Source organism: Camellia sinensis, chromosome 2, assembly GCF_055761805.1.
Source record: "Camellia sinensis isolate YWXY chromosome 2, ASM5576180v1, whole genome shotgun sequence".
In the NCBI taxonomy this organism is placed as follows: domain Eukaryota; kingdom Viridiplantae; phylum Streptophyta; class Magnoliopsida; order Ericales; family Theaceae; genus Camellia; species Camellia sinensis.
The window spans coordinates 100,791,140-100,804,623 of record NC_138962.1 but is presented as its reverse complement, the minus strand read 5'-3'; the positions used below and the strand labels follow the sequence as shown (position 1 = coordinate 100,804,623).

The 13,484-nt window shown below is 37.8% G+C and overlaps 1 protein-coding gene and 1 pseudogene across 1 annotated transcript; one reads left to right on the top strand and one right to left on the bottom strand.

Annotated features, from left to right (window-relative positions):
* The first annotated feature begins 696 nt into the window (after positions 1–696).
* LOC145816245 (cation/calcium exchanger 4 pseudogene) lies at positions 697–2,085 on the top strand (annotated as a pseudogene).
* A 290-nt stretch (positions 2,086–2,375) lies between these two features.
* Positions 2,376–9,158, bottom strand: LOC114278565 (uncharacterized; the record flags this gene model as incomplete). The annotated part of the gene is given in 10 exon segments (XM_082912547.1): positions 2,376–2,468; positions 2,733–2,846; positions 2,848–2,901; positions 2,990–3,030; positions 7,800–7,933; positions 8,412–8,450; positions 8,544–8,640; positions 8,788–8,848; positions 8,930–9,035; positions 9,121–9,158. Coding segments are annotated over 10 exon segments (777 nt in total), but the record flags the coding sequence as incomplete, so codon positions are not given.
* Positions 9,159–13,484: the final 4,326 nt, after the last annotated feature.

Below are 13,484 nucleotides of genomic sequence, written 5' to 3'. Positions count from 1 at the left end.
CCCCGAAGAGGAGATCAACCTCTCGGCGAACCCTTCTTCTTAGCCACACCTAACCAATGATCCCCAATCATCCCAAAGGGTCAAGAGTAGTCCCAGAGGACGTCCTGCCGCATAAGGGTCAGGGGTAGCTTCAGAGAACGCCTTGCCGCAAATATTGCCGAGTCTCAGGGACCCCCTAGATCGTGCCACCTCGACCCCGGGTATAGGCTAGTTTAACTGAAGAGTGAATTTATCTCCACTCACCGTCCTCGGGATCGGGTCCTTTGTTTGAACTCCATTACGTCTATTGTTCTGTTGCGTAGATCCTGGAAAGCTCCGAGCCCGCAAGTGTTCTAGGACTCATTAACGGAGCGACTTCTAGATTGCATCTGAATCTATTCGAAGCCAAGTGCTTTTGATTTCTAGGTTCGTGGATCCGAACCCTTTCGAGTCCGAGTGTCTCGGATCTCTAGGCTTGCTCAATACCCTTTCGAGTCCGAGCCTGAGTAAGTCTCTAAGTTCATGGATCCGAACCATTTCGAGGCTTAGAGCGATTCAACCCATTTGATGGAGATAAATCCGGGCCCACCAATCTTGGACTTGGGATAAATTCAGGCCCACCAACCTTGGACTACTGGGCCTAATTAATTTAATGGGCTCAAATTAGCTCCTCTTACAACAAGTAACCCTAAATTTTGTGCTTGATTATTCAACCACATGAATTTTGCAAGCCATTGTGAGTTCTTGAAAGCGCACCCCCAGTGCTCGTCCGGTGGATTCTTTGATTATACAATGTTTTTCTGTTGTGATTGTCATGAAAATGCATTTACTTATGTAATATTGGGTATTTGGCTGGCTGCATTGTTATATCTATTGGGTCACTCTGCGAATTACTTCTATTGTTCTTTGGAGAAGCTCTCAAGTCTATTGAGACTATCTCTAATTGTTGTTGGGGTGACTCTATAGAGTTCCTGATGTGTTTGCAAGTATTATTGATTTTATGGGGCAGGCACTGGTGATGTGGGACTTAATAGTGTGTTGGGTGGGTCAATGTTTGTTACTTGTGTCGTTGTTGGGACTGTTTCTCTGTGTAGCTGAGCAGGAAGTTTGGATTGATCAGAAATATTTTATTAGAGATATTAGTTTCTTTCTTCATTGTTACTCTTGTATAACTTTCATTGATGTTGTATGTTGGTAAGGTGAATGTGGGCAGAGCCATCCCATTTGTCTTGATTTATGCGGTTTATGCATTTGTTGTTGCTGTGAATGAGATTTTGAGGAAACATGCATGGAGGTTGAAATTGGATGTTGTTACACCATTGCTTCCTTTCAAAGGAAGTGTGTTCTCTCAAGGGAACCAAGAGGATGACTCTATATAGTACTTTGCTTGATATGGACACATAAAGTGATACAATCATGTCCCGTAGTGCATTGCCTCAGTGGATGTGGGCATCAAATGTGACAATATATTCAAATCAGTCAGCTAAGGTGTCTGACAATGCCTATGTGGGGCTAGATTGATGATGGCATAGAAACTGAGCACTCGTCATTCTCCTATTCTAAACTATGTTCGATAATGGAGTTGCCTTTAACAGTGCCACGCTGGTTGACAATTCCTCTAGTTGAGGAGGAATCTTGTTCAAAGTCTCTACGCTGTAGGCAGTGCTTCACTTGATCCCACTCTTCTAGCATTTCTCTGGAGTACTCAAGACAGTGTGGGTTCTAAAAGCAGAAAGGTTGCTTATTTGCTTGGTGTTTCCACTTGATTGTGCACTCGGTGTTCTTGCTTTTCGGTACACTAGATCAGATTGTCCACCTTAGAAGTTTTTACTTCCATGGGTTTTGGGTGGATTTTTTATGAGTATCATTTGGTTCTACATGATTGCAAATGAGCTTGTTGCTCTGTTGGTAGGGTTGATGTAATTCTAGGGGTGAATCCATCAATCCTTGGATTAACTGTATTGGCATGGGACAACTCGATGGGTGATTTAGTGTCAAAATGTTGCATTGGCAATGAATGGTGGGGATGGTGTGCAGTTCGCTTTGTCTGGATGCTTTCCTTCTTTGAGGCTTGATAGTAAATATGGAGATTATAACAAATTATAGCAATATGTGTAATTGCTGAAAAAGGAAAGAAAGACTAGGTGACCAAGCAGAATTCTTAAGGAAAATGATGTGCCGACTCTCCAAAATCTGGTCAAGTAGCCAACCATAATGGCCAAATACAACATAAATATTTCAACAATCTTTTTTTATTGCCAAAACGTATTTTGTTATTGAGATTCTAAAAATATTTGCATGTAACATAGGTAAGAATTATTTAAAACATCAGAAATCACAATAGGTTGTATATTTTTTTTTTTCATATCAAATTTTTCTTGACCTTTTCACATGTGTCATGCATTCAATAAGTCAAAAGAATCCCAAACAAGAATTGCACCCATTTTGGCATTGATCCACTCACTCACCTGGTTAACTCCTAATCCATTCTAGGTTCATAAAGAATGAATACCAAATTAACTCAAAAAGTTATATTTTGCCAAATTGCATTCTTGGTTTGTTTGTAGCCCTATGCAAAACGCTATTTAACGAGCTCAGTTAAAATTACAGTAAGTATGAGGTCAGACTAACATTCACAAACTCAATAGGCAAGCTAAACTTAGGCACCTCCATCCAAATTCTACAAAGGCAAACTTTAACAGCCATGTTACCAGTTCAACTCAACTTATTTGTATGGAACACATAAAACATACCCATAGGTAACATGCCTTTTGACTCCACCATCTCGGCATGAGCTTGAGCTGCTTCAGTTTTAATTTGTGAAAAATAGCTTCATGCTCAAAAATTGAAAGAGGAACACCATTTTTTTGCAATGACAGCTTTGGCCACTTTTTCCTTCATCTTCTGCTTCAATTGTTTCTCCTGTACATATTATTAAATTTAAAATAAAAGTACTATAAAAGACATTATTCTATGCTCCCAAATTCAGAAGTCCATAGTTTTTTTCTACCTTATGCTTTGCAGCAACAATTCTTTCTTTTGCTTCCTTCCCTTTTCAGCAAATTTTGAATTCTGGTCTTCTATCCAACTCCTTATTTTTCTACAAGAAAAAATTATGTATTTTCCCACAACATTTTGTGATGCAAAGGGGCAAAAATTGAAGACTTGAGCAAAGAAAATGTAACGCCCTCAAAATAAAAACATTAAACCCAACAATATAGACATACATTGATATATAAAAGCTTCACATTCTTCTATTCATCAGAGTTCCATTACCAAAAAGTATTACATGTTAACGACAAAAGCAAATGCCCTACGGGCTTACAGCTTTCCAAGTTAACACTTGGTTACAACAAAAGAGTACTAACTCATTTACACATTAAGCCCTTGGCTTGAATATACATGTAATACATCAAGAAACTAAACAACAAAAGTCTGCCCGCCTCTAGCCTCCCAAGCTACGTCCTTGGAGGTGGCATGCTACCTGTACCTGAAAATGGTATTCCCATATAGGGTGAGCCACAGCCCAATAGAGATATGCTAAACACAGTATGAGCAATGACTAAGACATTAGCAATTGATAAATGTTCAATTTTCATAAACCAATTCATAATCCATTTCCATTTCTTATCAATTTCACAATTTCCATCAATGGCTCAAAACCTGGCCAACCACTTATATGAGACAAAGACTCATATTAAACATTTTCCATTTTTACAATAGATAAACACACAGGTTATATCAACATCTCAACAGATAAGCATACAAGCTATATCTACATTTCAACAGATATGCATATTAGCTATATCAACACTTCCCATGACAAGCATATGAGCTGTATCAACACTTCCAATGACAAGCATATAAGTTGTATCACCACATTATCTGACAAGCATATGAGCTGTATCAGTGGAGTCCATCCCCTATCTCCTCCCAAACAACATCCGGTTTAGAGGTCCATCCCCTATCTTCCCCTAAATCGTGGAGTACATCCCCTATCTCCTCCCACACACACAATGCATATATACACAAAGGTCATATACACAATCAATCAATACATAACGTTAATGTATTCCATCAACCGTCATACTCTATGACACATCCGATTGATTAGTTTTAGTTTGCCTAATCATCATGCATTGTCTACAACAATCAAAACTACCCTCCATCGATAGCCCAAACAATTATTTCTAAATAGATAATAAAAGCTCCCAACAGATAAAATATCAATGTTTTCAAAAGCGAGCGATTTATAAATCCAACTCCATCATTTCACAACATAATGAGCCAATTTCATTATTTTCAACTCAATTCCACAAGTTCACAATTTTCCAAATTAATTATACCAAATAATTTTAAACAACAAATTAGGGCTTTTACCCCCAACTCTCGATATTAACCCAAAGGTTCCAATATCACCAACCAACGATAATATCATCATTTTGAAACCCAAAATACATATTATGAGCCCAAAATCATAAAACCTTTTTTACACATTTTGAAACCCTAAGTCCCAAAATTCCCCAAGTTCAACACTCTATCAAAACAACTAAAAATCTAGGTCAAAGACCATAAGAGTGAGTAGGAATCCCTACCTCAAAAGATGACAACCAAAGAAGAAGACGATGAAAACGAACTTGCTCCAAACCACGAGTTTCTCGGATCAAAAGATAGCCCTCGACGATCAACAACTCTTTTGTAAAGGCCAAAGGTGAGGAAAACACCCTAGCTAGATCAATACCTAGAGAGAAGGTAGAGTTCTAGAGTGAGAAGCTCAACAATGGGGTTTTTGGGAAAGTAAGAGAGAGAAGAAAAGTGAAAATGTGATTTAAAATGACCCAGCGGATAACTCATATACGCATGACCCGCTCGAGCGGAGAACACAACGTTCGAGCGCCAAGAACAAAAATCTGGACACGCTCGAGCGCAATAAGGCCTGCTCGAGCGCCAAGACACAAGAATAAAGCACTTCCGCTCAAGCGCGAAAACCAATCCGCTCGAGCGTAGATTTTCCCCTCCCAGAACTTATGCCCAGAAAGTACTACCCGCTCGAGCGCCAACGAACCCGCTCGAGCGTAAAAATCACATCTGCAGAAGTTTTGCAGGAACACGAAATGCTGGAGGTGTGCAATCCCCGCTCGAGCGCAAGAAGACCCGCTCGAGCGGATCGCCTAAAAACTGAACAACAAGGAATTGAAACCAAGGCCTAACCAACCTGTAGCAACCCTGTTCAAAACATCCTAAAACTCAATCAAGTGGAATTAAAGGACGACAACAAGATAGATACCACTACCAACTTCACGGAACCGAGTCCGGAATGCAACAGAACGGTAAAGGGACAACCGGGATCGCTATAGAAAAGGTGAAACCTTATAACTTATGCAGTGCAAAAAATTCATCACAAAGAAAATTTAATAGTCTATGTCACACTCCAAACCAGGGTCTGACCGGTCGTGGCCCATAGGACCCTAGCCCATAGAATAACTGTAACAATAGTCCAGTAAAAATAAATCAAAATTCAATCCAATGACATGTCACCAGTATCCATGGCAAAACAAGCCATAATCAACTTTCAAAAATATATACTAAATGGGACACAACTCGCCTACAAAATAAAATAATTTTAAATAAAATTCAACCACAATGTATGCACAAAACCGACATAACAAGCTAAAACAAAATATATGAATACCCTAGAGGTCCATGTAATTGAGTCCCTGTCCACTCTAAGTCCTTCTAATACCTGGAAATGATAAACAACTAAGTCAGCTAATAGTTTAGTGAGTAAAAACATAGATAGTAAATACAGTTTTGAAAACAGAGTCCAAATCCAAAATAAGATATATATCACAGAAACTAAATTGACATATAGTTTTAATGAAGATAATCTGTTTCAGAAAGAAAGTTTCACAGGTCAAAAGTTAAAATACTCGTGTCTCTCAAGAACATAATAAATGACATTCTCCACTTAAAAAAAGAATATAACATGATCATTAATAATTTTTTGGGTACCAAGAATAACAAGTAACATGCCACAAAGTTTTCAAGGCAATAAGCCCGTTGGATCCAATATCGAACCAAGAGTCATCCTCGGGGTGGCAACCCGGGCCTTTTCTCTAAAATGATCCGATTGAAGGTCACCTAGCCTAACCCAGGTCTTTTACTTACAATCATTGAGCACTAGAGTCATCACAGCCCAACCCGGATCTATTCCCTACTGGCTAGAGTCACCACACACAGTGGAATAATTTCCTTGGATTTTTATATACAGATGGTCTCAATAATCAATACAATTCAGTTTCGCAAAAACATAGTAGTTCACCATTATAAACATGAGACCATAACAAATAGTTTACAGTATGCCAAGTTTACACATGTTTTAGATTCCATTGATAATATAATAATTTATCAAAACAGTTTAGTACTGAAACAACAATTTAATTTTTCAACAGTTCAGGATAGGGGAACATTTATAAAAATCTGTAGCATGCAACTACTCACCTAAACACGGAATAATATAATCCTCAAACCGAATAGGAAAGTCCAACTAGTGCCTTGGACCAAGTACAAAAACTACATGTCACTACTAACTCAAAAATACTAAAAAGAATAAGAAACTAAGTAACCCCAAGCTAAATCACACTATCACGGCTCAACCCAACTTACCGTTACAATTAAATAATACCTAAGTTCATGTTCTTCAAGGTCTAAGATTACCTAAGACATAGGTTCAGATCGAAACTGAATTAAAAGTAACTGTAAGATAAAACAGAATTTTAAACAAGTTTTTCCAATCTATTTGCTAACTTTGAAAATTAAACCCTACTCCATGCTGTTAGAAAAATTTCAAAACCCTCCAGATATCAACTAATATATTCTAACTTTCAAACCCAATTGGTTTTACCTGATTTGCTTATCAAAATAATTATTTACAATTAATTATATCCAAACTGATTGCTTTTTGCAGCACTTTAAAGAAATCAATCGTTCTCTTAGTATACACAAGCAATCAATACAAGACCAAAAATGTAAGAAACTAGACTTGTAACCGGTTCTAATTATACTAATTTGATAATTTTCGGATTTGTACCCAAAGAGAACAACACTTCCGAAGTTACTGTTTTACACTATTTTTTTGGACAGATTTCAACGCATCAATTTATATGGATTTTGACTCCCAAAAATTATAAGAAAATTCCTGCAATTCAATATGTAATTAATCTACTGTAAAAATTTTAGTTTAAAATTTATCCGTTTGATATGGTTTCTTGATTTTTAAAGTTTGTGTTTGTGTGCAGAATTTTTGGACTAAAAATTACACCCATTATTTCTCATCACTAACCACTGACTTGGCACCCAAACAACACACCCGTTTCTCCTATTCCTTCCCAACAACAAGCAGATTACACACATGAACCATCACAATATATAAATATAATAAAATAGGACAATACCTTAGAGTTGTTGACCACCAATGTTGCTGAAAGTTTCTCTCCGGTCTCTCTTTTCTCTTCTCTCTCTCTCTCTCTCCCCCTCACGGCTGCTTCTGTTAGGAGAGCTAGGGTTGATTAAAATTATAAACAAAAAATCTCTAGGGTTTACCTTCCCTAATATATATAACCAACCGTCCAACTTAATTATTATTAATAACCTTTAATATTATGTGTTTGAAAATTAATTAAAATATTCTCTAATAGTATTTAATTTACACTTAAAGATTCACAGTAAAACATTTGAGGTTTGTAAAATTATTATTATTTAAGTATTTATTTATTTTTTATTGGGTTTTCACAGTCTAAGCTTTTATTAGGAGTCTAAACTATCATAATCATCAGCTTCCCACCAAATCGCTCCAGCTTCAGCTTTTTTCAATATAGAAAGGGATCTGGAGGTACAATTTTGTAGGGAATTCAGCCATGAATCTTTGCCAACTTTTGGAGTTATCACTGGAGAGCTAAACAGAGAACACAACAGATATGAGAATATTTACCCACTACAAGGAATTTGATTAGCTACATGAGTTTAGTGCAGAGGTTTATAATTCTCTCCCAAGTCCTTTTGCATCAGAGTCAGCATTTGGATGTAAAAATGGACAACTGGAGATAATCTTCCTCTGACCCACGACCCCCATGTATTAGTTCATAAAGTATATCTTCAGGCTCCCCTTCCTTCAAATCAAGAATCTATCAAAGGAGAATGGGCAATGTAAAAAGTGAGATAAAAAACAACATGCTACTAAAAGCTTGATTTTGTTACTAATCTACAAAAGTATTATCAATAAAAGAGAAACAAGGCAGCAAATCAACCAAACATTTCAGTAGTAAATGGGGTATATTTATAGCCACTGTCCATCAAAATCATATCAATAAAAGCTTAACAAATATGCGAAGTACAAAGAATAATGGGCACTACTAGTCATCAGTGTTATGTACCTCATGTTTGAGAACAGTTGAGTGACAAGAACAGGATAACTGTAAACATCAAAAAACTTAAAACAGAATAGATGCATAGTAAAACGTCAAAGTGAATGCAAATTGTGCTTAAAAAGATGTAAAGTTAATTGCCTCATCAAAAGCAGTATAGAAGCTTCCGGTGGTAGGTCAATTCCAGCAACAGTTGTCAACTCAGTGCCCTGAGGCAATGGGATGTCCAGATCAATATCTTGGTTTTAGAACTTTATAGCATTTGTTTGTTTTCTGCAATGCCTTCCTTCTTTATTCTTTTCATGTTTAATCAGTTTAGATGAAACTCCCTTAGAAATCCTTGTTTCCAGGTTCTTTTCCTCTTCTACAACTCCAACTGTTTGACTAGTTTTGACCTCTTTCTTGGAGACTCCATTAGAAATTCGAGACTTTTTGGTACTAGTCTCCTTCAACATAATCCCATCAATCGTGTTGCCTTCTTGTATGTGTTGGCCCAACGTCAACGCCTTTTACAATCTTTTTAATACCAAAATTTTCAGGGCCTTTAGTATGAAGAATCTCTGAATAGAGGAAAAACCAGTTGTCTTGGCTGTGTGCACAAGCATACCAGTGGGTTGGTGTCCTTGCTTCTTCCTGAAAAGAAAATAATTTGAGATTCACCACCGAAATACTTAAAACGCCAATGAAAAGTAGAAAAGTAAACAAAATAAACACTAACCTGCAGAAACAGTAGTTGCAGATGCCTCTGCACTTCGGACAATTTCAGTCCCCCAAAAATGCCACTTCTTCTGTTTTTTCTCTGTAGCTGTTCTAAGATCAGACACATCTAAGCATGGAATACAATACAGAAACATTCCAACTCCTCATATACACATATATATATTGTTAGGTTTTTATTCATGGCAATCCCGTTTGACAAAACTCCTTTAAGTTGTATTTGTTTTCGCACTTTTTATTTCAGTGAGGCTATGAGTGTTTAGATGTGAATCCAACCCGAATTGTGCCTTGCAGAGAAATTTGTGATGTTAATACTTTCAAGATTGCCACTTCACTGATTATGACGGGAATCGAGCTGCTCGGTCAGCTCGCGGGGGCCCAGGGGGCAACGCGCCACGGCGGGGTCCAGGGGTAGCGCCCTCGAAGCAAAATGCAAAGTTGCATTCGAAGTTGCATGTCCACCTTTGCTCGCTCGAGCGAAGGAGTGCTCGCTCGAGCGAAGACTGCGTCTGGCAAAAAACTTGAAAGAGATGAATGTGCGCTTGAGCGAAGCTTGCGTGTCGCTCGAGCGAAGCCACTTATGGAAAACACGCATTTTTGGTTCCTCGCTCGAACGAGAGAATTTTTGCTCGAGCGAGCATCGCGATTCAGATTTCTATAAGTACGTGATTCAGTCAGATTTTAGGATTACTTCTCCAGATCTTCTTCTTGGGTTCTAGGGTTTATATCTGGGGATATTTTGCTAGTTTTCTTTGATGTTTTGATTGAGTATTCAACTCATGGTTTAAAGAGTATACATCAAAGGATTATTTGTTTGTTCTACACAAAAGAGAGAGTTGTTCTTCGATGGATTCTGAAGAATTCGAGCGTGAAGCTTTGGTGGATTCTGGAGTGGCTCATTGTCAAAATAATTCCGAGGTGAAGACGGGGTTGGAAGAGGCACATAGAGGTTGGTTCAATTCGAGCGTGGATTCACTAGGTAACTAAGAGTATACATGTGTAATTACTTTATATCTTCTTAGTGGATTGTTTTGTGGCTGTTGCCCGTGGTTTTTTTTATCACAATTGGAGGTGTCCAATTGTGGTTTTTCCACGTAAACTCGTTGTGTCTATTTGTCTTGATTGTTTGATTGGGATTGTTATATACTGCTTAAAATTGATACATAATCACAAATCAACATCTAGGGGATTTCTAGATTTTTCAATTGGTATCAGAGCAGGTCATTGTATTTTAAAAAAAAAAAAAATTAGAACCAGATCTTGTTTGATTTGTGATAATGGATTCAATACGTGTGGAAAATTCTATGGTTCGACCACCCCTACTTGACAGATCCAATTATTCTTTTTGGAAAGTTTGGATGAGATCGTTTTTGAAATCTATAGATGAAAAAGTTTGGCAATCTGTCATGAATGGGTGGACCGAACCAACAATTACCGTTGATGGAGTAACTTTCCCCAAACCAATTGATAAGTGGGACACAATTAATTACCAAAATAGTAGCTGGAATAGTAAAGCTATCAATTCTCTCTTATGCACTGTCACACCTGAAGAGTTTAGTCGTATTTGCAATTGTGAAGTCGCAAAAGAGGCTTGGGATATCTTACAAACTATTCATGAGGGCACTCCTTCTGTTAAATGCTCAAAACTTCAAAGGCTCATGTCTAGTTTCGAAAACCTTTCAATGAAAGATAGTGAGACCTTTGATGAATTTTAAGCGAAGTTGAGTGACATTGTAAATTTCAGCTTCAATTTAGGTGAAAAAATACCAGAATCCAAAGTTGTGGGAAAAATTTTGAGATCCTTGCCCGATCGGTTCCAACCAAAAGTTACGGCTATTGAGGAGGCTCAAGATGTTGACAACCTCAAGCTGGATCACTTGGTTGGAAATCTCCAAACTTATGGGGCACATAGGAATTTCAAAAAGAAACAAAAAGATATTGCTTTTAGTAGTGCTCATAGAGTTGAAGAGGATTCTGATGAGGATTGTGAGATAGATTCCAAGATTACGGCTACTTTTGTTAAACAATTTAAAAAATCTTTCTTGGAAAAGAATCCTAATCTTTTGGAATCTACTCAGACTCATAAATCTAAAGGCAAAGATAAACTCAAAATTAATTCTATAGCCAAGAAAGAGAAAGGAAAGATACAAGGGAACTCTGAAAGAGTCTAATGCTATGAATGCCAAGGATTTGGCCACTTGCTCAAGAATGCCCCACTCGGTTGAGGAAGAAGAAAGCCCTAGCTATCACTTGGGATGATGAATCAGAATTTGATGAAGATGAAAGTGACAACGAAGAACAAGGTGAAGAGGGACATAAACAATTCCTTGCTTTCATGGCGACTTCCGAAACTGAAGGACGAACAGAGTATCTGAAGAGCCTGGTTGAGAATGCCACTGATGATGAATCCTCGGGAAGTGATGATGAAGAGCTTGAGCAAGCTTATGAAAAGTTGTATAAGGAATCTCTTAAGTTATCCAAATTGAATGACAAACTCGCTATGAAACTCACAGCATGTGAAAGTGAGAATGTCAAACTAATGGAGGAGATTTCCGAGGCTAGGATTGATGCCATCAAGATAGCTAATGATCGACAAGCTCTTTGTGCAAAACTCTTGACTTGTGAGACAGAAAGGAACGAGCTACAGCAAATCTATGCAACATATGAAGAAAAAATTGAAACTCTCGAGATGTCTCAAGTTGCTTTGGAAGAACTAATGATCAAGAAAGAGGAAGAACTCAAGTGTGCTATGGCTACCATTGGTCTTTGGAACAGAGGATCAAAGACTTTAGACAATATCATTGGGTCTCAACAAATTTGTTCTGACAAGAGTGGCATTGGCTTTGGTGATAACAAAGAGCAAAAACAGAGTGCATCTACATCTCATGATACAAGAACTCAAGGAAAGGGAGAACAAAAAATTCAACATAAGGATGGACTTCTCAATCTTCCTAAAGTTAGTAAGGTCAAAGAAAAGAAGGTACACCCTATACACCCTGTGTTTATTTGTCATCATTGTGGTATGCATGGTCATATTCGCCCTTATTGTTATAAGTTGCATGGGAGAGTGTCTCATAGTATAGCGACCCCGGTCTTTTTCCTTTAGATTATTGTATCCGGACTTAGGTTCCGTGGATCCTGTCAGTATATATTGGTTGTTGTCGTCCTTTAATCTCTTTGTATTTGAGTTATAGGATGTGTTGGGCGGGTCTGTTACAGGTCGGTTGAGTTTAGATGCCAAAACTAGTTACCCAGATTTTGACCTGTCCGCTCGAGCGGGTGTTTGACGCTCGAGCAGGGATTCTTTTGTTGCTTGTTCGCTCGAGTGGGGGTTTTGGTGCTCGAGCGGGATTATCACCCATCCAGTATTTCCTGTGCAGTGTTGGACGCTCGAGCGTGGGATTTGTAACGCCCTCAAAATAAGACAAGCATTTACATATAAACTAACCACATTCCTTTATTTCATTGAGTTTCATTACATAAGTATTACATGTTAACATCAAAACAAAATGCCCTACGGGCTTACAGCTTTCCAAGTTAACACTTGGTTTCAACAAAAGAGTACTAACTCGTTTACACATTAAGCCCTTGGCTTGAAGTTACATGTAATACATCAAAAGTAAAACAACTACACTATGTCCGCCTCTAGCCTTCCAAGCTATGTCCTTGGAGGTGGCATGCTTCCTGTACCTGAAAATGATATTCCCATATAGGGTGAGTCACAGCCCAGTAGAAATACACTAAACCAACCATGGACAATGACTAAAACATTAGCAATTGATAGTTGGTCAACACTGATACAATCACATAAATTACATATTTATGTCAACGACTTACAAGTCCCAATTACTTTTCATTTTCCCTTTTTCAACAGATAAGCATGCTAGCTCTATCATCATTTCCACAGATATGTATAAAAACTATATCTCACATTCAGATAAGCATAAAAGCTATACCCACATTCTCAACAGATATGTATATCAACAATATCCACAGATAAGCATACAAGCTGTATCCACACTCTACAACAGATATGTATATCAACAATATCCACAGATAAGCATACAAGCTATATCCACACTTCACAAAGATAAGCATATGAGCTCTATCTTCACTTCTCTAGACAAGCATATGAGCTCTGTCTACGGAGTTCATCCCCTATCTCCTCCCAATACCTATCCGGTTTAGAGGTACATCCCCTATCTTCCCCTAAACCGCGGAGTACATCCCCTATCTCCTCCTCTACACATAACGTATATAAACACATTGGTTCTATATACAATCACACAATACACACAATTAATGTATTCTATCAACCGTCAAGTTCCATGACACGTTCCATTGATTAGTTTCCGTTTATCTAAT